This window comes from Pseudophryne corroboree, chromosome 4 (assembly GCF_028390025.1).
Source record: "Pseudophryne corroboree isolate aPseCor3 chromosome 4, aPseCor3.hap2, whole genome shotgun sequence".
Classification (NCBI taxonomy): domain Eukaryota; kingdom Metazoa; phylum Chordata; class Amphibia; order Anura; family Myobatrachidae; genus Pseudophryne; species Pseudophryne corroboree.
This window is the reverse complement of record NC_086447.1, coordinates 899,122,825-899,146,808: the sequence shown is the minus strand read 5'-3', so window position 1 is coordinate 899,146,808 and position 23,984 is coordinate 899,122,825. Positions and strand designations below refer to the sequence as shown.

The 23,984-nt window shown below is 46.0% G+C and overlaps 1 protein-coding gene across 1 annotated transcript in view; it reads left to right on the top strand.

The window, feature by feature from the left end:
• The window catches only part of RBKS (ribokinase), a 155,767-nt gene that overhangs the window by 70,388 nt on the left and 61,395 nt on the right, over positions 1-23,984 (top strand). The window contains exons 7-8 of the mRNA XM_063918903.1: positions 4,797-4,888; positions 7,203-7,391. Coding sequence (XP_063774973.1) covers positions 4,797-4,888; positions 7,203-7,391 — 281 coding nt within the window. The remainder of the gene's footprint in view (positions 1-4,796; positions 4,889-7,202; positions 7,392-23,984) is intronic.

Here is a 23,984-nt window from a genome sequence, read left to right as displayed (position 1 = left end):
GACATGTTTTTAAAAAAAAAATCCTTTTGTGGGCAGTGAAATGCTCTGCAGCCCTCCACAAAACATCTGCATCTAATCTGTTATTGCATCTGGCTGTGTAACTAGATGCATCCATACACCTGCAGGAGCCCACCACACTGAGCAGGGAACATATTCCCCCCATTGTAAATGTGCATCCCTACAGATGCCACTTTATCCTGTGCATCTATTAGAGACCCCTGTTACTTCCTAACACAGCAGTCGTGCTGCCTGGCCATAATTCAACACTTGACTAAATGTCCCTTTGTGAGCCGTGGACCCAGGGACTCATTCTGAGCCGTTCATACGTTCAAATGCTGACGGGCCCGCGGAAATCTGCAAACTACCTATATGCTGTAGGAAGCAATCACCGACTGCTCATACTCCGCACCGTACATGGGAGAAGAGTGAGAGTGTCGGCGGATTGGTCCATCTGCTGACGGATCACTGTGTCGGTGGAATGGGCGTCCCTGGACGGCAGCCATGCAACTGATTCATCACATGGGAATGTCGGAAGCCGTCTTCTAGGCTCGTTTTGAGCACGAAGGACCTTTTTTTGTTTCGACCATTTGCATGTCGACCATGTCAACCTGTTGACATAAATCCACACTGACCATTTAACTGTCGAGCTTTTGATTCTGTGAAACTATCGACTATCGACCTTCTGGTGTTGACCTATTGACTGTCTATCTAGACACTGTCGATCTTTTAATCCACACCCGAATCTCTGTATCTGTGGTGTCAGCATTTACAGGGCTGTCGGCAACATAATTCAAAGAAGCATCCTAACAAAGCTATAAACATCTCGGCTATATTTTGGTCTGTGAATTACCGTGTAAGTTACTGCCACATTTGCATACATCCTGCCCTATTCGCTATATATACGTCATTCTGTAAGCCTCCTCTTTATTGTATAAGCTCACTGGTATTTTGTTGGGTGACCCCTGTGCCGTTGTTATGGAGAAGGGTGCTGGTGTTTGCACAGTCAGGATCTTTCTAAGTCACGGTGCAATTATCGCAATGTTTCTATACATCAATACATAGGGCGGTATTCAATTCTTTTCACCCCCTTCCACACCCGTTTTGTATCTGCTGACGGGCGTGGTATAATCATTTCAGTTCGCTACCCCTGGAGTAGCGAGGGCGCCCAACCTCTGCGCAGCTAAACCTGATTACTATGGGCGCAATGTGCGCAATAACAGGGATCACTTTAGAAAGGAGCTTGAGCGTGATATATCATTTGAATACCACCCATAGAATGATAAGTTGGTGGTTCGGCAGGGAACGCTGTGTCCTGCTACAGGGGGCTCATCATAACGGCTCCACCCGCATCTTCCGCCGCTACGCTGGGTGCCCTCTGGCACAGTGAGACGGTTACACGGCACATTTACAGTCAGGAGCGCAAATCCAGTTAAGGATATATGTTCCTGGATAAACCATGTTGCAAAGAGTCCCCCCCCCCCCCTCCCAATTCCAAGTCTGCCTGCTCATTATAAAGCCCCCCTATCACTATTCTAGCACAATATGGTTCAAAATTGCAACTTCTAACAAGTTACCCCTAACTATAAATTAGCCCTAAAACATGGCCGATTTCAGGCATCTATCTTAGGTGACTTCCCGGAGAGCCCCGGGCAGCACAGTGGTCAGTACATGAGCCAGACAACACTACCGCTTGTACAGTAAGTCAAAGCAGATCCATTCGGGGGTCACTTTTCAGTGGAAATATGTGGACTCTGCAGTTCTCCTTTTAAAACGTCTCAGGAAGCAGAGAGCGTGTTTTGATCTGTTGCCTGACGTCGGCTGTGCCAGGAAAAGCCATTTGTAGTTCATTAAAAAAATCAGGAGCTTGTTTATAGAAAACAAGTCTGGTTCATAGGGGCTTATTAGCGGCAGCTGTGCAGGGCCCGATTCAGACCTGGACACAGCCGCCTGGCCGCTCGCTCATGAAGACTCCAGTGCAGACTTTGTTAAGGTGACCATCCGCTACTCAGACTTGTCTGAACTGCAGATCACGTCAGATTTCTCTTGAACTCTCCCTGGCTTTAATTTTCACTACATTCACTTCAGATATGTCGGATGCGATCTATCATGTGCCAGATCGCATCAGATATATCAGATGCACACATACTACATGTGATTGATCTGCTGCTGCTGCCACCGCATCCTGTGGTGGGTGGGAGTAGCCAGGGAGATGCCAGTCAAGTGACGCTTCAGATGAATCTGATCAGATACATCTGAAGTAAAAAAAACACTTCAGATTCAGATAAATAGTTGGGGCAGCCACAAAGATCTGTAGTTCCGACATATCTGACACGGGACTGCACGTCGGATCGGAGGAGCCATCCGATGTGACTCTTTTCTTCAGATTTTTCGGTCAGATGCGTCGAAATCTGAAGAAAAGTGTCCAAATTGGACTAGTGGATGGGGGCCTTTACACTGTAAGCGGACAGCTCAACACAGCCAAGGTGTATTGGTCACAGTGTATTTATTCACAAAGGACTCAAACTGTCACTCACAAATTTCCATGAACCTATCCCCCCTCCCCGCGGACCTCCAGCCTGTTCTGCAGCCTCCTCTCCGCTCTCCGGGGCAGCCTCACAGAGGGTTGCAGCAGCACAGCCTCTGAGTCTTTGCACGCAGCTGCGAAGCTGAAATATGTAAAGGCAGCAGGATGCGTCCTGGGTAGATTCACGCAAAGTATTGTGATCGGTGAACGCAGCTTCGGATCATCTGCGTGGCCATCAATAATCTGAGTAGATCTCCGGTTACACAGAATGGCCGGTGTTTTCACACACTGCCGGGGCCAGTGAAGCTGCGTCGGAAGAAGCAGACACTCATCGAAAACAGGGCCGGCGTGCCTCGTTTTCAAGAACGCTGCCCGGCGTTGCCCTGTCCACGCCCCCAAATGGAGCACTGCCTGCGATCTCACAGATCTCACTCCATTGGAGATGTAGCGGGTTGTCAGGTGAGGCTGTAGCAGTGGTTTGGTTAGTAGCGGTCAGCTCTGCCATCGATGGTCGATGGATTTTCACCTTCTGTAAGTAGCCACGGATGTCTGAGCCATCACTGATTAGTTTATGCTCATGCGCTGGAACTCACCATCGATCAACCACTGATGTTTACCACTGGTGTCCTTCCGTTGATGGCGAAACCACCATCGTCATCAGACCATCGATGATCAATCGCCAACCCTAGGTTGAACTGCTGAAGGAATGATTAGAATTAGGATTCATTCGCCTTCTACGCTATTTGTACTCCATAGGAAGAGCCTCTCAGCCCAGACATTAGTGTTTGAGGGTCCACCAACGCAGTCCTCTGGAACTACAGCAATTCCTTATAAAACAATTGCTCAAAGGTAACTGACCCACTAATAATTCCCCTATATTTATGTTGCACCGAATTACTGGAGAGAACCTGGGGTGGAGGCATAGGTGTACCTTACGCTATATTGGACATGACACAATATAAATACAGAGGAGGAAATGTATCAAACCCCCACACTGGTTATTTAGAATATAGTTGACAAATAGGAACAATTTAAATGAAACACCATTAGACTCCTTTCTAATCTAACCCAGGCCGTGATTGGATGGCACCATGGCTTCGGCCAATCAATGCCTGTGTTAGTGACTTGGGGGGGTCATTCCGAGTTGATCGCTCGCTAGCTACTTTTTGCAGCGCTGCGATCAGATAGTCGCCACCTACAGGGGAGTGTATTTTAGCTTTGCAAGTGTGCGAACACGTGTGCAGCCAAGCGGTACAAAAACAGTTTGTGCAGTTTCTGAGTAGGTCTGGACTTACTCAGCCCTTGCGATCACTTCAGCCTGTCCGGTCGCGGAATTGACGCCAGACACCCGCCCTGCAAACATTTGGACACGCCTGTGTTTTCCCTACCACTCCCAGAAAACGGTCAGTTGACACCCACAAACGCCCTCTTCCTGTCAATCTCCTTGCGATCAGCTGTGCGAATGGATTCTTCATTAAATCCAACGCTCAGCAACGATCCGCTTTGTACCCGTACGGCGCACCTGCGCATTGCGGTGCATACGCATTCGCAGTAGTGACCTGATCGATGCGCTGCGAAAAACAGCAGCGTGCGATCAGGTCGGAATGACCCTCCTTGGGACACTGCTGTTTGAACCTGCCTGTGCCGCAGCAGGAGTAGTTAGGGAGAGGAGATCTGTGTATAGCGTACATTGCATTTTAGGGAGAGCTGACGTTTTATAATGGAAAACAAAACATTGACCGTTGCAACTTAATTTTGAACATATGTTTGTAACTTTGAGAAGTTTAAGCACAATTTTTTACAATTCAACAACACAGTAGATAAGACACACAAATGCCACATTACACAGCTTTATCACATTTCTATATTAGTGTATTTCTCTGCATGTTGTGACTGTAACAGCATTATATGTTATTTGTCCGGCAGTTGTTAGAACAAGTGGCATGTGCGTTTCGCTGTAGGGTAGGAGCTGGTCACCGTGCCACCAGTCTCTGAGAGCACGGATGCTTTGGATTTAGGTTGTTTGTTGGGCATTTTATAGAATTACTGACTTGGAACAAGGAGATCCAGTAGTTCCTGGAAGGAGAGAGACTTGTGAGTTTCTGGAGGAGCAGATGTTATGGATGATCTGTAAAAATTGTGAGTCTCCTATGACCTCAGGGCCGTACGTGGCATGGCAGAAGCAGAACTGTTTGTTCTGTGGGTGGGGGGTTGATATTTTAATAGGTACAGTGTACCCTTTTCTACATTTATTTTGTACTTTTGATTTCAGTTAAAACAATTTTCAACCCGGCTCCAGCCATAGCTGACCTAGACCCTGCTTTCTTCACCCTATCGGACGTCTTCTGCTGCAATGAGAGTGAGGTGAGGCTGGGGGATGAGTGTGCACTCAGGCTTGTGGTGGTGGTGTCAGTGTAAGCCATACATCCTGTGTGGACTCTGTGTGAGGTTCTCACTCTCATGTCACTCACCTGATATTTATATTCATGGTAACGCCTGATTCTTCATAGTTAGGGTTTTATGTCTGGTGCACTTGGAAGAACTCTCTCTCTCTCTCTCTCTCTCTCTCTCTCTCTCTCTCTGTATCTCACACACTCTCACTCACTCACACGCCCTGTCTCTCACACACCCTTTCTCACTCACTCTTTCTCACTCACTCTTTCTCACTCACTCTCCCTATCTCACTCACTCTCTCCCTCTCTGTCTCACTCACTCTCTCCCTCACTCTATCTCTCTCACACTCACTTACGCTCCCTTTCTCACTCTTATGTAGCCCATACACTTGTGAGATATCAGGTACAATCCTTCGATTTCGACCGCATCTGTGAGAGAAATCGAAGGATTGTATGCACATTTAAGGTACCATGCGACGCGATGCGCGGGCACGCCGCTCGAATATCGCGTCTCATGATAGTATGTGCTGCACTTAATATTTATTGCATCGCACTGCGATGCGCGATAGGCACCCGCCGATAACGTGCCCATCACGTGATTACCATGCGATCTATCGCATGATCGCATGGTAATCACGTTGGCAGTTCAGGCGCGATTTCATCGCACCTGAACTGCCAGTGCGATGTCGCGGGGCATCGCACAAGTGTATGGGCACCATTACTCTCACCCTTTCTCACACACACTCTCTTTCTTTCTCACTCACTCCCTAGCTCACTCACTCTCTCCCTCACTCCCTAGCTCACTCTCTCTCCCTCCATCTCACTTTATCTCACTCACTCCCCCTTCAACTCTCTCTTTCTCTCTCTCTCTCTCTCTCTCTCTCTCTCTCTCTCTCTCTCTCTCTCTCTCACTCTGTTTCTCTCTTCCTTTCTCACTTTCTCTCATACACATTCTTCCTCCCACTCTCTTTCACTCTCTCTTCCTCTCTCTCTCTCTCTCTCTCTCTCTCTCTCTTACACACACTTCCTCCCACTCTCTATCTCACACTCTCTCACTCTCTCTCTCTCACTCTTCCTCCCACTCTATATCTCACTCTCTCACACACACACACACACACACACACACACACACACACACACACACACACACACACACACACACACTCTTTCTCCCACTCTCTCTCTCTATTCCTCTCTCTCATACACACTCTTCCTCCCACTCTCTCTCTTCCTCTCTCTCTCTCACACTCTTCCTCCCACTCTCTATCTCACTCTCTCTTCGTCTCTTTCTCACACACACTCTTCCTCTCTCACACACACTTCCTCCCACTCTGTCTCTCTCTCTCTCTTCCTCTCTCTCTCTCTCATACACACTCTTCCTCTGACTCTCTGTCTCACACTCTCTCTCTCACACACTCTTCCTCCCACTCTGTCTCCTTTTCTCTCTCTCTCCCTCTCTCATACACTCTTCTGCCTACTCTCTATCTCTCTCTCTCTCTCTCTCTCTCTCTCTCTTCCTCCCACTCTATATCTCTCTCACACACACACTCTTCCTCCCACTCTCTCTCTCTCTCTCTTCCTCTCTCGCATACACACTCTTCCTTCTACTCTCTCTCTTCCTCTCTCTCTCACACTCTTCCTCCTACTCTCTATCTCACTCTCTCTTAGTCTCTTTCTCACACACACTCTTACTCTCTCTCTCACACACACTTCCTCCCACTCTGTCTCTCTCTCTTCCTCTCACTCTGTCTCTCTCTCTTCCTCTCTTTCTCTCTCTCTCTCTCTCTCTCTCTCATACACACTCTTCCTCCGACTCTGTCTCTGTGTGTTTCTCTCTCTCTCTCTCTTCCTCTCTCTCATACACACTTTTCATCCCACTGTCTGTGTCTCTCTCTCTCTCTTCCTCCCACTCTCTATATCACTCTCTCTCTCTTCCTCTCTCTCTCACGCACACTCTTCCTCCCACTCTCTCTCTCATACACACTTTATCTCCCACTATCTATCTCACTCTCTCTTCCTCTCTCTCATACACTCTCTTCCTCACTCTCTCTTCCTCTCTCTCATACACTCTCTTCCTCATACACACTCTTCCTCCCACTCTCTGACTCTCTCTCTTCCTCTCTCATACATACTCTTCCTCCTACTCTCTATCTCACACTCTGTCTCTTTCTCTCTCTCTCTCTCTCTCTCTCTCTCTCTCTCTCTCTCACACTCTTCTTCCCACTATCTGTCTCTCTCTCACACTCTCACTCTATCTCACACACTCTCTCGCTCTCATTTTCCAGGCGGAGATATTAACAGGTATCCAGGTGAATAATGCCGGAGATGCGGGAAAGGCCGGCTTGGCGCTGCTGGAACGTGGCTGTAACCTGGTCCTGGTGACATTGGGAGGGGAAGGATCTGTGATTTTATCAAAGGAGGAGCCAACGCCCAAGCACGTAGCGACACATAAAGTGACAGCTGTGGACACTACGGTACGACCTCAGTCTCATAGCTTGTTGTTTTATAGATTCTTACGTTGGTAGATTTATTTGGTCGAGAATGAAGCATATTAATGCGCCAGGAGTACATGACATGTAGATTTCAGTAACGGCAGTGTGTGAAAACAATGAAATTATGGACATTATATGATTAATGCCATTATATTTTAATAAAAAGAAAAATTACAATATTGTGGGGCGGATGTACTAAGCTATGGAGAGAGATAAAGTACCCCCAATCAGCTCCTGTCATTTTTTTTAACACAGCCTGTAACATAGCAGTTAGGAGCTGATTGGCTGTTACTTTATCTCTCTCCGCTTTATCATTCTCCAAGGCTTTAGTACATCTCTCCCTAAATCTGCTTTGAATATATTGACAGCTGCATATGTGATATGTTGAGTGTGTTAGATATACTCTAGTAGAGTATATCTGGCAGTTACATTGCCCTCAGAGCTAGCACTCCTCAGTGCTGCGCCATTCATACCCCTTTCACACCGCAGCTTGAACCCGGTAAATTGCCGATTTTTAAGGCTTCCTAAACGGTTCGAGCTGCGATGTGAAAGGGTCACCTTCAATTTACCGTTTTCAAAATACCGGTATTTTGAAACGGTAAAAAAGCAGGGTCCTACCCGTTTCAGACCCGTTTCATTGTGCAGTGTGAAAGGGTCTGAAACGGTATTTGCAAGCCCCAGAAGGTGATAGGCTGTCTCCATGTGTGATGTCACCAGGCAGAAGCAGGAAATAAACATTTAAAATGACAACCACTGTTTTCTATGGGTGAAACGGGTTCAGTGTGAAAGGTACCAAAACGGTAATGAAATGGTAATATACTGGTTACAACATGCGATGTGAAGGGGGTTTAACTGCTCAGACCCGTTTTAAGAACCGTTTAAAGAACCATTTCAAAAGCAGGTTTTGCGATGTGAAAGCAGCATCAGTGATGTCTGCAGGTTTACAAGACACGGCGAGATATTATTCTGTTGCATCAAACCAGCACGGCGTGCCGCTGTTTTGTATAAATTGAATATTGTACAACAAAAACTCCATATTTTTGTATAAACTTCTATGAGCGGGCAGATCACCCGTTTTCATTCATGTGACCCGCTGTTCTCACAAAACAAATGAACTAGCCAGGTAATATACCACCTTCATATTCCTGGGCAGAATATGCCCCCTGCTGGTAACTGCATCCGCTCCCCTAGTGATTACATACTGTATACGCGGTGATATAGGAAGTTCCTTTTTAACCTGTAATTACTGGCAGCCTCTCTCAGAGTCTCAGAGAGAGAGGCCGGCCAAAATTACAGCTCACTGACATTTCTGTTCCAAATAAGTGATTTTACTGGAATTAGCAGCCACCGTGGGTAACGTGTGAGGAACAGGCTGGCCTAATACACTCCCAGGCCTGATATATTAACCGCGTGTTACTGTAGCGGCTGTCATTGTGTGGGCTGTATGCTGTTATTTCTGGATCCTAATGACTGAAACAGGGCACTTTTATATCCCTGCCTCAAAGTGTTTGGTTGGCGCTTATGCTAGGTATCGCAGCTTATCCTTCTTTAACACATCCACACACATATATATATATATATATATATATATATATAAAAATATACTGTAGTCCCCTGGTTCAGACTTGGCAAGTCTCCTCCTCATTGCAGGGACCAGGCGGCACTCACCGGATTTTTTTCAAAGCAGCTTTATAAAAATGTGAAAGTTCAATGTAACAACATAGTGCTTTGCGGCTGTGGCTGGGAGGCACTTCTGTGACATCACGCGCAGAGGAGGCTCCGGGGCTCAGAGAGTATGTGGCGCAGGGAGGGCTATGAAAGCCTTCTACTGTGCCGCTTTCAAACACATCTATGCCGGTGGCCGCAGCAGCTTTTGTTCCACATGCGCCATGGCTAGCTAGTAGGGATTGTTGATGCCGGAGGGGGCAGGTGGACTGGCAGCAGGACATAGGGGGTCATTCTGACCTGATCCCTAGCAGGCTACTTTTAGCAGTGCTGTGATCAGGTAGTTGCCGCCTACAGGGGAGGGGGGAATCGCTGTGCAGGGCTGCAAATGCTTCTGCAGAGAGCTGCACAAACAAACGTTTTTGCAGTCTCTGCACAGCTCAGGACTTACTCACCCGCTGCGATCATCCAGGACGGAGCTGACGTCAGGATCCCTCCCTGGAAACGGCTGGCACGCCTGTGTTCGGATGGACACTCCCTGAAAACGGTCAGTTGACGCCTCCGGCCGGCCTCTTCCTGTCAATCTTCTTGCGTTCGCCGCTGCGAACGCTTTCTTTGTTATTCTCGTCGCTGCCCGGCGACGGCCGTCGCCATGCAGCGACGCGCCTGCGAATTTTTTTTTCCTTATCTACAGCACAGGGACTTGCTGCAGATGCAGTGGCATACCCTCCAGCTGCACCTTTTTGGCAGGTACAGAACCTTTTTTTTATGGTCTGTACCGATTTTTGGCTCTCCAAACTTCCATTGAAAGTATAGGAAAGGGGGCGTGGCTACGGCACTTTACCCATGGCCACGCCCCTTTTGGAATTTTGCGGCGATTTTTATGTGTAAATTGTTGGAGGGTGTGTTGCTGCAGATGGTGTGGGGCTGGAGCTGCAGCTCCATCAGCCCCATTGTTAATCCTGCTCTGGGAACACACAGCAGGCAAAGGGCAGAGCCTCCCAGTGGATGTAACCTGTGTAGGAGGGTGTTTCTCGCCCAATCAGCTGTGGACTGGGTGTGATAGACCTGCTGCTAACCCAATGAGAGCTCCTAGTCACTCCCAGCGTTACAGACACAGGCACAGAGTCACAGAGCTGGGCTATTATATAGGAGATATTAAAGTTGTATTTATAAATAAAAAGTGAAGTGTACCAGTTATTATGTAGAAATCACCCTACTTCGCTGAGACTTCCTGCGCCTACATATAAGATTAAGTTGTAGGTGTGAAATGGGGAGACAGCCCGTAGAGAACTGTGGTTGTGCCCATTGAATGTCCTTCATAAATGAAAAGGTCTATTCTCTCTGGGAAACGCCGGGACCCCAGCTCCTTAAAGGTGGCGGGGTTGGTCAGTCCCTCTAAATATGAAGCTGGGTACACACTGGGCCTCATTCAGAGATGTATACAAACCCAATTTGCGTATATCTCCGATTGTTAGAGATCGGCCATGCTCAGGATCTGTACTGCGCATTCGCCATTCTCCTTTAGGATCAATCGCAGTCCTCCCTTAGCCTCCGAATGATTGACATGCTGCAGCATTTGGGGGGCGAAGCGGGTGGTGGCAACGGGGACCGTTCTACAAAATGTTGGCGTGTCACCCCTGTTCTGAGCCCAGGGTGTGCGCCTTTGGATGCCGACTTACTGACCCCGGCTGGGCCTTTCCACCGGCTGTTCTGAGTAAGCTGAGGCTCACTCAGATGGCCGGGGGCTGCGATCGATGGTGACGATCGCCATCCGATGCTGCACTGAGATCGCAGATATTGGCATGAGGCGTCTTTTGTCCTCAGGCCCCTCCTGCGGCATTAGCATAGTGTCTCATCGCTGCCGCACTGAATAGCGTCCAGCTCTTAATCAGCCCACTATAAGATCTATCGTGCATCCAAACTATTGTTTACACATGTTGTAAGCGGCATCGTTCCATTTGATGTGCTGCATGTCAGATACGACAAATACTATGTAAGATGTGGGATGCATCGTGTAGTGTGTATGCAGGACCGCAGAAAGACGCGATGGGGGTGATCCAGATGTGGACGGCGTTGCTGCGTCCGTCACAAAGTATCGATTATCGACACATTGGGCATGTGCAAGACCCGTTCTGCGCATGTGTGAACGGGTCCTGAGACAACGGACACAGAACAGCATCAGCGATTGACAGTCTGATGCCGTTTTGGGGCAAGGAGGGGAAAGTGATGGCGGCCTACGTTTATCTAAACGGAGGCGTGTCACCGCCGGGAGGGAAGAGACCAAGGATCGCCGTCATAGGATGGAGATTTCCTGGTCTTATTGTAGCAGTTCCAGTGACTGCCGGCTGATGACGTCGGAGATGATCCGATACTGAATCCTTGAGCACAGTTCGGATCATGTAATGCAGCAGGAGGCGTGACGCCCACTAATGCATTACCATATTAGTGCTATCGCTGATGTGTCTTTGTAAGGAGCAGTGATAGCAAATCCAGCCAGATCTGAATGAGGGCTGCTATGTCGGACTCTAAAGTTTGGCACTGTTCTACACAGGGGCGTTTTAAGAGGGGTGGAGGCCCATGTTCAGCCTCCTCCGTTCTGGCCCCCCTCCTCTCTGCCCGGAGCGCTGTAGAGTCTGAGCACTAGAGGGCTCAGACTCTACTGCGCATGCGCAGATCTCCGGGAAAATGGCGCGGCAGCCATTTTCCCTGAGCTTTCTCTACTGCGCATGCGCAAGAACTCCGTGAAAATGGCCGCTGAGCGATTTTCACTGTGTTCTAATAGCGCTGAGGATGCCGGCGCTGGACTTCGGAGGGGAGAGTATTTTAAAAATGGGTGCAGTGTGTGCGGTGAGGGCCCCCTTTGGACTCAGGGGCCAGTGTGCACCGCACACTCTGCACCTATTATAGAAACGCCAGTGGTTCTATATGATGATTGCATTTCATGTGTACAGGGGCAACAATTGATTGGATACAATCCCTGGACATGCCGTGTCATCGCTCTGAAGATTACATAGTGTGTTGCCTCCTAATCGTGTCATTGTATGACTGTAAGTGAAATTGGAACGACCATTGCACTGTTTGTTACATCATTTAAGTGTGTATCTAGCTTTCATCAAGTCAAGAGCGTGTGACTCCCGCAGTGTAGGGACCCAAAGCCTTTCTTACGGCCCTGTGCATAATTCTCAATAAATGGTCAAATGCCGGACAAGCTTGTTCATCGCTGTTTTTAACTTCATTGTCACCTCAAATTCAGACCTGACTCCCGTAACACCAAAGCGGATAAGCGCGTGCACTCTCCAGGCGGTGTGACTCATCCCAGGATTCATCTCAGATAGTTCCGCCCATCTTGCCAAAGAATACAATCTTAGCAGCATTTTTCACATCCAACTCTGAGAAAACGTGTCTCTGGATGAAAGTGTCTGTCAAAATAAAATGATTAGCCACTGGAGAACAAGAATTAGAATATCTGTCCGTGAAGTTCTATCATTGTGTTCCTGCCCAACAACTCCAAAAGGGTATCCGTTTGGATGGTCGACCATGACAGGTCGACATATGAAAAGGTCGACATGGCTTTTTTTAAATTTTTTATAAAAAGTAGATTTTTACATTTTTTCATACTTTACCATTCACGTGGACTACGATTGGGAATAGTAACCTGTGCCGAGCGCAGCGCACCGTGCCCGCAGCTCGCGAGTCATGCAAGGGGACGCGGTACACTAATTGGGGTTCCTGGTCATGTTACGGAAAAAATTACACCAAAAACAGTTACAAAATCCATGTCGACCTTTTCACGTGTCGACCTGTCATGTGTCGACCATTAGTCCATGTCGCCTATGTCAATGTCTACCAATAGTGGTTGACCTAATGACTGTCGACCTTAACATAGTCGACCATTCATACCAGAACCCTCCAAAAGGACATTCTCTAGCACAGTGGTTCTCAAACTCGGTCCTCAGGACCCCACGCGGTTCACGTTTTCCAGGTCACCCAGCAGCTGCACTGTGTATCACCAACTGTCACATTTTAAAAATCTACAGGTGACCTGCAAAACATGAACCGTGTGGGGTCCTGAGGACCATGTCTGAGAACCTGTGCTCTAGCAATTTCATGATTCTCCTATGGCAGGCCATCCCGGGATAAATAAGGCTTTGGAGTTGGTCTCTTACCAGCTTGAGTGGCCACAATTTACTAAATCCATTCATCAGTGTTTCAGAGACTGCTCAGTATGTGCCTGGAGGAAATCTTCTCACGCTCTGCGTGGTGGGCAGCTACAACCATTGCAGTTTCCTTCTGTAAGAGAGCAGTGCACTCCGGCACTAGGACCCAGAGTCTACAGTGAAGTGTAACTTCCGACCTAGGGGAAGGTTTAACAACGAATTATATTCTTATTGATAAATGGTGCTCCAGCCAATCAGCTCCTAACTGTCATGTTTGAAAAAATAAGATTTTACTCACCGGTAAATCTATTTCTCGTAGTCCGTAGTGGATGCTGGGAACTCCGTAAGGACCATGGGGAATAGACAGGCTCCGCAGGAGACTGGGCACTCTAAAAGAAAGATTAGGTACTATCTGGTGTGCACTGGCTCCTCCCACTATGACCCTCCTCCAGACCTCAGTTAGGATACTGTGCCCGGAAGAGCTGACACAATAAGGAAGGATTTTGAATCCCGGGTAAGACTCATACCAGCCACACCAATCACACCGTATAACTCGTGATACTATACCCAGTTAACAGTATGAAATATAACTGAGCCTCTCAACAGATGGCTCAACAATAACCCTTAGTTAGGCAATAACTACATACAAGTATTGCAGACAATCCGCACTTGGGATGGGCGCCCAGCATCCACTACGGACTACGAGAAATAGATTTACCGGTGAGTAAAATCTTATTTTCTCTGACGTCCTAGTGGATGCTGGGAACTCCGTAAGGACCATGGGGATTATACCAAAGCTCCCAAACGGGTGGGAGAGTGCGGATGACTCTGCAGCACCGAATGAGAGAACTCAAGGTCCTCCTCAGCCAGGGTATCAATTTTGTAGAATTTAGCAAACGTGTTTGCCCCTGACCAAGTTGCAGCTCGGCAAAATTGTAAAGCCGAGACTCCTCGGGCAGCCGCCCAAGATGAGCCCACTTTCCTCGTGGAATGGGCTTTTACTGATTTAGGATGCGGCAATCCAGCCGCAGAATGCTCCAGCTAAATTGTGCTACAAATTCAGCGAGCAATAGTCTGCTTAGAAGCAGGAGCACCTATTTTGTTGGGTGCCTACAGGATAAAAAGCGAGTCAGTTTTCCTGACTCCAGCCGTCCTGGAAATATAAATTTTTAAGGCCCTGACTACGTCCAGTAACTTGGAATCTTCCAAGTCCCTAGTAGCCGCAGGCACTACAATAGGTTGGTTCAAGTGAAAAGCTGATACTACCTTAGGGAGAAACTGGGGACGAGTCCTCAATTCTGCCCTATCCATATGGAAAATCAGATAAGGGCTTTTACATGACAAAGCCGCCAATTCTGACACACGCCTGGCCGAAGCCAAGGCCAATAACATGACCACTTTCCACGTGAGATATTTCAAATCCACAGTTTTAAGTGGCTCAAACCAATGTGATTTTAAGAAACTCAACACCACTTGAGATCCCAAGGTGCCACAGGAGGCACAAAAGGGGGCTGAATATGTAGCACTCCCTTTACAAATGTCTGAACTCCAGGCAGTGAAGCCAGTTCTTTCTGGAAGAAAATCGACAGAGCCGAAATCTGGACCTTAATGGAACCCAATTTTAGGCCCATAGTCACCCCTGACTGTAGGAAGTGCAGAAAACGACCCAGCTGAAATTCCTCTGTTGGGGCCTTCCTGGCCTCACACCACGCAACATATTTTCGCCAAATACGGTGATAATGGTTTGCGGTTACTTCTTTCCTGGCTTTTAGCAGCGTAGGAATGACTTCTTCCGGAATGCCCTTTTCCTTTAGGATCCGGAATTCAACCGCCATGCCGTCAAACGCAGCCTCGGTAAGTCTTGGAACTGATAAAGCCTAATATTTATCTTATTTAAAACACTCTAAAAGGTTAAAGAACACAGTACGCAATTGACGTATGGAATACCGTAAGAGTACGCACGTAGCGTAACAAACGCTTAGCCGTGGTCGAGACGCACGAGCGGCACGTTCGCTCACGGCTTAGAGCGTACAGGCAAGCACGCTATAGGCTGCCGACTAACGTAATGATACGCTATCAGCGTAGCGGACGCTCGGGACCACGAGGAGATCACAAGCGGCGCTGACGCTCACAGTGTTAAACCTTTATAACTATACCTTAAACCAGTGATTTTCAACCTTTTTTGACTTGCGGCACACCAAACAATATTTTAAAATTGCCAAGGCACACCATCATTTCCCCACAGAAAAAAAAAAACACACACATTGGCCCTCACAGTAAAAAGAAATCCACACATACATTGGCCTACACAGAAAAAAAAAATCACATTGCTCCCCACATAAATCATGTTGCTCCCTACATAAATCCTATTGCTCCACACATAAATCATTACATTGTTCCCCCCATAAATCCATACATTTTTATTCTCTCCGCATAAATCCTATTGAAATCCCATTGTTCCCCACAGGAGAAATAAAATAACAAATATTATTATCAGCTGTCCTTCTCCCGTCACTCAGTGGTGGGGGTTGTTCATAGTGGAGTTCTGCGAATACTGAGCAGCGGGCGGTCGGGCAGGTGTGGATGTGGGCTGACAAGGAAAGCTGTGTATGCAGGCGGGAACTGGAAGATATGTATACAGGCGGGTGGGCTGGCTGGGTGGTGAGATGCGGCGGCCGTGACCTATGATATCACACCGTTTTCAAGGCAAAGGTCACGGCTGGAGCACGACTGATCCTCTAAGAAGAGCCTGGGCCAGCAGTTCACTCTGAAGGTGCAGGAAGCTGCTCTGGCTCCGCGGCACACCTTGCAAATGGTCGCGGCACACTGGTGTGCCACGGCACACTGGTTGAAAAAGCCTGCCTTAAACAATATACTTATACTGTAAACCCTTGTGCAGTGATAAGGTGTAAATGCAACACAGTGTAACCTTGTTAGTTTAAAAGCTGTATGAGCGTATGTGACGCTCTGAGAACCCCTTAGCAATATAATAAAACACTAATACCGGTCTAAGGGTCTAACGCCTTTTAAGGAAATGAATGAACGTTCAATCGCAAAAGAATAATACAGTACAAGTTATACACTACCAAAATAACATAGAATATCTAACCAAGTAACTACACATAAAATACAATAAAGATACAATTACATTTAAGGGGGAAGGAGAGAGAGAGAGTGGCTCATAACATTAAATAAGAGACGATATGGTTGCAGAGAAACTTAAGCACAAAGGGAAACAATCGCATGCGCCTTCTGGATGTCCAGCTCCCGATTATCAGTGATGAGAACCGTTGAAGAGAAATAGAGAGCTGGCCCAGATCGGCTTGTCCTTTTATACACTACACACAATACAGTACAATGGTCCCTATATTCTTATTGTTCATTGGACACAGGAATTCGTCTTCGTATTATAACAAAAGGTCATAGGTTGGTTCATACAGGTGGGCTGTGACTATTCCTAACTGCTCAGGTGGGTGGGAAACTAGGTTTCCCGCCGCATGGGTAATAAAGTGCAAATACAGTAAATGTTCATAAACTTCTTATGTCCATAACTATTCGCACGAGCGATTAATCCGCTTCAAACCAACACCGGAATATTGCTAATTAAATACTCTTCCGATGGATACTAAACACCACTGTATAACCCCTGTCTGACCCTTCGTATCAAACAAAGAGGGATCTCTTTGTCTATGAACATGCTACATTAACTAAACTTTCAGATTCTATCAAAGGGACCATAATCTACAAAATACATTATATGGTTAAAATATGTTACGATTGAGTCGCACGCTAGACGTATACAAACTCTACCGTAAATGCGCATACCGTGCGCCCGCGGGTGCACGCAACAGCGAGTATGCGCACGCACGGGAGAGCTCATGCACGCGCAGCGGGGACACGCATGAGGTGCAAATATGGCAATGTGTAGCGTGATATTTTTCTGACTTTGACAGTCCACCCTTTGGCAGTCACCAATAACTGCCACTTTCTAAAACATTTCAAAAAGAGAAAAATATATGTCATGTATAATACATTTCTATGATTGGGTAGGGGAGGAGAGGAGAAGGTAGGAAAAGGGTATGACCTAGTGAGATAGCAGAAGCATGTGTGTATGAATCCATGTTTGGGGGGGGTCATGTATCATCGTGCCGTACGTGTTTTAAATCAAGCTTCGAGGTATTGCGAAGTATACATTTGAATTCCTTCTTACCCCGTGGTACGGGTCTGTGGATGGGCTGTCAAACTTTACCGAGCTCTCTTCGGCTTTTGGTTGCAACAAAATGGGGGAGCACATTTTAGTTGATGATACATGAGTAGGGGGGATATGTGGGTGCTGATATCTGTGCCTGTATTCCCTATCGACTATGTGTGTCATTACCTGAAGGTTGTAGAGATGAAGATAAAGAACAATTATGGTAAATGCAGTGATATAAACTATGTGAGTTTAATATACATTTGCCGATTGAGGTCTTGTCTTGTCTTGTCTTGTCTCGATGTACATGTTGACTGTAGTCTCTTTGTGCTTTTGCCAATAAACGCAAGCAAAGCTTTATCAATGTCCATAGACTTACAAAAAGTGTTGGGCTAGCGTAAAATTAAAGGTATTAGGGATATGGGGGTCTATGGCATAGTCCATCAGTTGTCTGTGTAAAAGGTTGTCAAATTCTTCTTCCAGGCGGATGTCTTTTTACCTTTGAGGAAAACAAAGGAGAAACGGGTGAAAGAAACGGACTGTGGAATCACATTTTCATCACAACATTGTCTCTATCGTTGGGTCATAAATCAAATCAGTCGTTGTTATTACAGTATCTTCACTCCTTAAACTCATCACTCGGGCGCTACGTTTACACTTCGTTAAAGCCTGAACGCATCTAAATATCAAACCAATCGATATGACAACACCCAAGATACACAGAAGAAATTTCCCTACATCCATTATAATTCCTTGAGCCCATTCTCCTAAACCAGAGAACCAATTTCGTGGGTTCAACCATGACACCCAACCGGTCAGCTCATTACCCACAGCAGCAAGGGTGAGATTGTGTCTCCTGCGGAATTCCCACTTTAATTGGAGAATGTCGTCCATCTTTTGGTCTATGACCTCGACCGGGTCCTCGGTGCTATTCGTAATATAAGTGCAGCATTTTACGCCGTACTGCGTTGCCAGTGTGACACAATATCCGCCTGTCACTGCTGTGAGATAATTAAGAACCATCCTATGCTGAACCAGTTCTGTTTTATAAGCTTGGAGCTCCCTTCCGGTATACCTAAAAGTGTCGTCATACATTTCAGTGATATTGTCTAATAAATTTGCAAGCGCTGATATGTATTTATAATTCAATACTCCTCTGGCGGTGCGAGTGATGTCTAACGCGAGTAGAACCTGAATCCCGGTGGATTCATGGATCAGGTCAGAGGCCGGATGCTCTGTTCTTTCTATTAGGTGGCGTTTAACGATGTGCTCGTAATGAGTGTGAGTATAAGGAGCTTGGGCACCGCGGTGAATATCTTTCATTTTAGTATGTGATACAGTCATTACTTCAGGCAGTACTTTTCCAATATAACACAATCCTTCTGAGTTTGGGGCAAGCCACTTATACGCCTTCCTCCCGCATATGAAATATGCATCATTGGGGAGAACATATGGGACGGAGTAGGACATAACCATATTACACATTTTCCATATGAAATTTCCTAACCCTAATTCTCCCATCTGTTTAGTACACGTATCGGTTTGTACGATATGTGCACAGTATCCTGGTGATACCTCTCCAACTCTCATGGTTCTACTTCCTAGGGTATACCTATATCGGAAATATCTTCCACTACCGGCTAAGTGGCGTATAAGTTCTGTATCTGTAGGCAATCCGTCGGCTCTATGTGAGAATGTCATGGTTTTGTTATTCCATGACACTTCCCAATTTCCCGGCTTTCGGGGATTGGAAATGTTAAAGCACACTAAAGACCTATCCACATGGTATTGGTGGAGCTTCAAACTTGGAGGACTAGAGATATTAAACCTCTTGTCCACCGGCCTCCCACCACTTAACTCAAGTACCTCCCCTATCGTAAAAGGAAATGGTACTAGTCCTGACTTGCTGTGACCTTGAGGTACTTGAGAGCATACCCAACAGTCTGTCTGATTTAGTACTTTACCCACTAAGGAGTGATAGTCACTCAATGGATGCCTATCCATATGGATATTAAAACTGGATTGGCATTTCTTGATGCACCCATCCTCAACTACATTGTCACAATGCCTACAGATACAATTTTCTTCAGCTAACAATCCTTCACAATTCCTTCTATGGTCAATGCTATCGGATCGTTTTCTGATACTCGCCTTTGCTTGTTGATTATGTTGTTCTTGGAAAAATACGCCTCCATTTTTGTCATCAGAACCCATTCCGGATCCTTTCTCGACCTCACTGGTACTCTCACCGAAACAGACTGCTCTGGTCAACATCATGGTCAACAGGAAAACACTTATCACAGTCTCTTGAGGCGAGTCCATCTTACAGGAGGAGAAAGGAGAAATTTGTAATGGGGGTACAGGAAAACAGTTTGAGGGGGAGAGAAACTTGTTACGATAATTAGTTCTCTAGTCTTGTCGTTCTTCTTGTTCTACTGTCATCTCAAAGGTGCTGTCTCTCAGTCTTCCAACCGAACACTCCGGTGATACAATATTTCTTCCAAACCAGCGATCTTTCTGTAAGGAGCAAAAATCTTGCATCACCATTTGTCTAACTGATGTGTGACATACCATCTTTAAAACATGAAAACATGAGTGAGAAGAGAGAAAACAAAAAAAACAAAAGAGAGAGAGAACAATTCATATATATATATATATATATATATATATATATATATATATATATATATATTAAATCAACAATAAACAACAACAGGAAAAAACATTTTTCAAACATTTTAAAACATTGTTCATCAGGCTGTCATATCTACATGTCCAATGGTATCCTTGCGCAGTCCCTCCCACCAGCACCTCCATACTCCACCCTTTGTATCTGGCCAGGATACATTGATGCGGGTAGGTCATGCTGGGGTTTGGTAGACTTCTGCAAAGACCAAGTAGCTATGCAATGTTTGAGTCCTGCCGATAACCGTCAGAGATGGGGAAAAAGAAAACATTTCACAGATACATTACAAATTTTACCCGGTCATTCCTGTGTCTTCAGGGAATGACCTCCCAATTTGTTAACAATAACCTCAGGCTTACCATCAGTCCTAATGATCACCTTTTCCTGACTACATATCATTGGTGTGGCCCAAAATTCTTCCTATATGATCCCTGATTATAATTTGGTGTGTCATAACTTTGCTCATTTCTTTGTCTAGGGGGTCTGACTTTATGTGGGCTATTACAATTGCTGGCATAATGCCCTTCTCTTTTACAAAGATAACAAACCCTGGGCTTCCTCCAAGTATCAGTGACCTGAGGTCTTGGTTGATTTGATGCCTCCTCAAACGCTCGGATGCTCATCACCATCAACCGTTTTCCCTGTACTTCCCTGCTTCCTTGGATATCATGGTTATGTTGTTGTCTAGGGGGTTGATATGAATTTGGTCTACTTCTTGATCTACAATCTCTTGCAAAATGACCTTCCTTCTGGCAATTGTAACAGACTATCACATTTGAATTTCTCGCAGGGGTTTGGGGCTTATGCTGGAGTGGTCTTGTGGTTAGGGCCTGTATACTTACGGTCATTAACTTATCACTTTGTGACTCCCTGTATCTAGTGATATTCCAATCATGGTCAATAGCGGCCTCTCTTAATGCGGCCACCGAGATATTTCTCCAGTTTGGGTTGGTGGTCTGTACCCTTGTTCTCACTACCTCCTTTAAACCATTCATTAATACCTTAACCGCTATTTCTCTATGCTGTGCATTAGTTTTGATGTCCGTGATCCCAGTGTTCCTAGCCATTACTTGCAGTGCTCGATTAAAATAATTGGAAATACTTTCCCCTTCGTTTTGTCTTATGGAGAAAATTTCATTCCACTTGACAATGGCAGGGAAATATACTCCCAACTGTCGGTTGATCTGCTTAATACATTCCTGATTGTGTTCCTCCGTTTGAGGTACTTCTGTGTCTAATTTACAATCAGCAATAAATTTCGCAGGGTCAACACTGGAGGGCAAACATGCCCTCAGCACTGTCCGCCAATCTTTGTTGGTGGGTTCTGTTGAGTTTCCTAGTTCTTTAATAAATCTCTGACATGCAACTAGATCTTTCCTAGGATCAGGGAATTCAGACATAATTGCTCTCAATTCCATCCGGGACCAGGGACGGCGCATTGCACTGTCCTTGACGGGAATGCTTCCCTGATCGTCAGTCTTCCCATTGGGGACTGTGATCACCCTGACAGGACTAAACTCAATTACATCATCTTGTGTTGGTTCTACAATATGAGGTACATTTGTTTGTGCGTGATATATAACACCGTACGTACCTGTGGACACGACCTCACCTGACCCTCCGTTAGGGGGTTCGATTACTGCCTTTACCGATTTGGTCGCGTCCACCTGGATGTCTTGTGTGATGGCTGCTGGAAAAGGTGCCGACATCGTGCTGGGCTCACGTTCTTGCTTGTAGTCCTGAGGGAAGTTTGACATGGGGTGCGACTTGCACAGGTTAACATTTGTAATTTTTACACTTTCATTTTCATAAACATTATTACATTTGTTACTTTCATTCTTAATACAGTTACTAAGTGCATTTTTATCGTACAACATTGCGCCATTCTCTGCAACCATAATCCTCTCCATTGCCATGTCTCTCTTCCCAAGATGAGAGTCAGATATGTAAGTTAAGTTTCTTTGTATTTCACTTTCCTTTTGCCATAACTTTAAACAATCATAATGTTTGATCCGTCTCTTTGCTGATTTAATGAGACATATCCTTCTCCTTAGATTTTGTAACACATCTGGGCTAAAACTGCCTACCCGGGGAAACTTTTCCCCGTCATGTACAGTCATTCTTTCCCATTCATCACATAAAACCTCTGTGTGTGGACCGTATTTCTCACACATTACATACCTTGCCGACCCGATTGGTCGGTTTACTAAATCAACCCGAACCAAGGTTGATCGCCCCCTACCTGAACAACTGGCCCCCATACTTGCAGGTGTTGCTTTCACTACCTCTGACCTTCAAATCAGGGTCTTCAGCGAACCCTTACAAAAACCAAGATGTCCGGGGCAGGCCGGCGGCGAAGTTTACCGAGTACTCCACTCACTCCTCGCCCACGTTGGCCAGTACTGCAATCACTGATTCAGAGCTGCTGTACCCAACCTAGGGCCCCTATGAACCTTTACTCACTTGGGCGTGTTGGACCTACCAGTCCCCAGCAAGTATCGGTTGTTGGATAGTTCCCGAGTGACCAGCGAACCTCCCTTAAAATAAAAAAAATTACACAAATCACGTTAGAGTGTACAAATAGCGTTTATGACCCCTTTCGTACGCAAATGGTACTGGTCAGGTTACTAACTAATGCACACAATTACGTGCGGTACAATCGTTCTGCACATAAGCAACTAATCTTATGTGCGGAGCGACCAGTGGAATCGAAAATTACGGCTGCGAATTCCTTCAGCCAGAGCTTTAATGGCCTATATGGGTTCCGCACCAACCCTTCCTGGTGTTGTGCTACTTTTCTCTATAGCGGACTTCTTAGTCTGCTGTACCTAGACCTCCTGGTCTGTTCCGGACCTCCTGGTCTGTGCTACAGTAGACCTCCTGGTCTGCTATACTCTAATGCTCAAATTTATGTTTAACAAGGGATGCCTCCCAAGCCACCATGCACGTCACTTACATGTATGTACCTCACGAGAACTCGACTTCTTGTGGTTCAACCCAAAAATTGTAAAAACTTATATATACAAACACTCACCACATGTACACTTAAATTTTTATTTCTGCGCAGAAATTCCTTTCATTCAGTAAACAGTCTAGACCAGATGAGTCGCAAATTGGAGAAGGATCTATTAGCTTAAAATTTTGGACACTAAAATTGACTTGCGCTATTTATCGCGTTGCCTCCTTTTCGCCTGTTACAAATAATACTATCGTGTGATTTGAATTGTGTGGGCGTACCCGGACGCTCCGTTGCGTAATATACGCTACGTGCGTCGGCCTTTGTGTTGCGTACACTAGTCTCACCCTTTTGTTAGAAACACGTGTATGCCAGCCAGATATGTCCACAGAAATACAATTAACACGTTTATCAATGTAGATGATCTTTAATTGTAATCATCTACCGACCACCACACAGGTCTCTCCTTATATCTTAGGCAAAGCTGTGTGCGTGCTTTACAAATTACCCCTTAATGTATTACTTTTACTCTTTAACTACTAATAGCAACAAATCTTTCTTAGCACGTTTATCAATTGTTAAATGGCAAACAGGAGAGTGATATGTGAAAATACACGAATGAAAAGAAATGCAGATGTATGCGTGCGTGCGTACGCAAAACAGAACAGAAAAAAAACAGTTTTAAAAGACACTAGCGTATTGTTCTTACCTCCGGTTCCGGATTCCTTCAGCACCCTTTACTAAGCGAAGCAGACGCTTATCTGGTCAGCACTACGAGGAATATTACCTCCCGCCCTTTGCTGACCGATAATGTCTGCTGAAATTACCTAGTGCAGATATGTGAAGGACGGACGAGCCGCCAATTGATATAGCCTAATATTTATCTTATTTAAAACACTCTAAAAGGTTAAAGAAC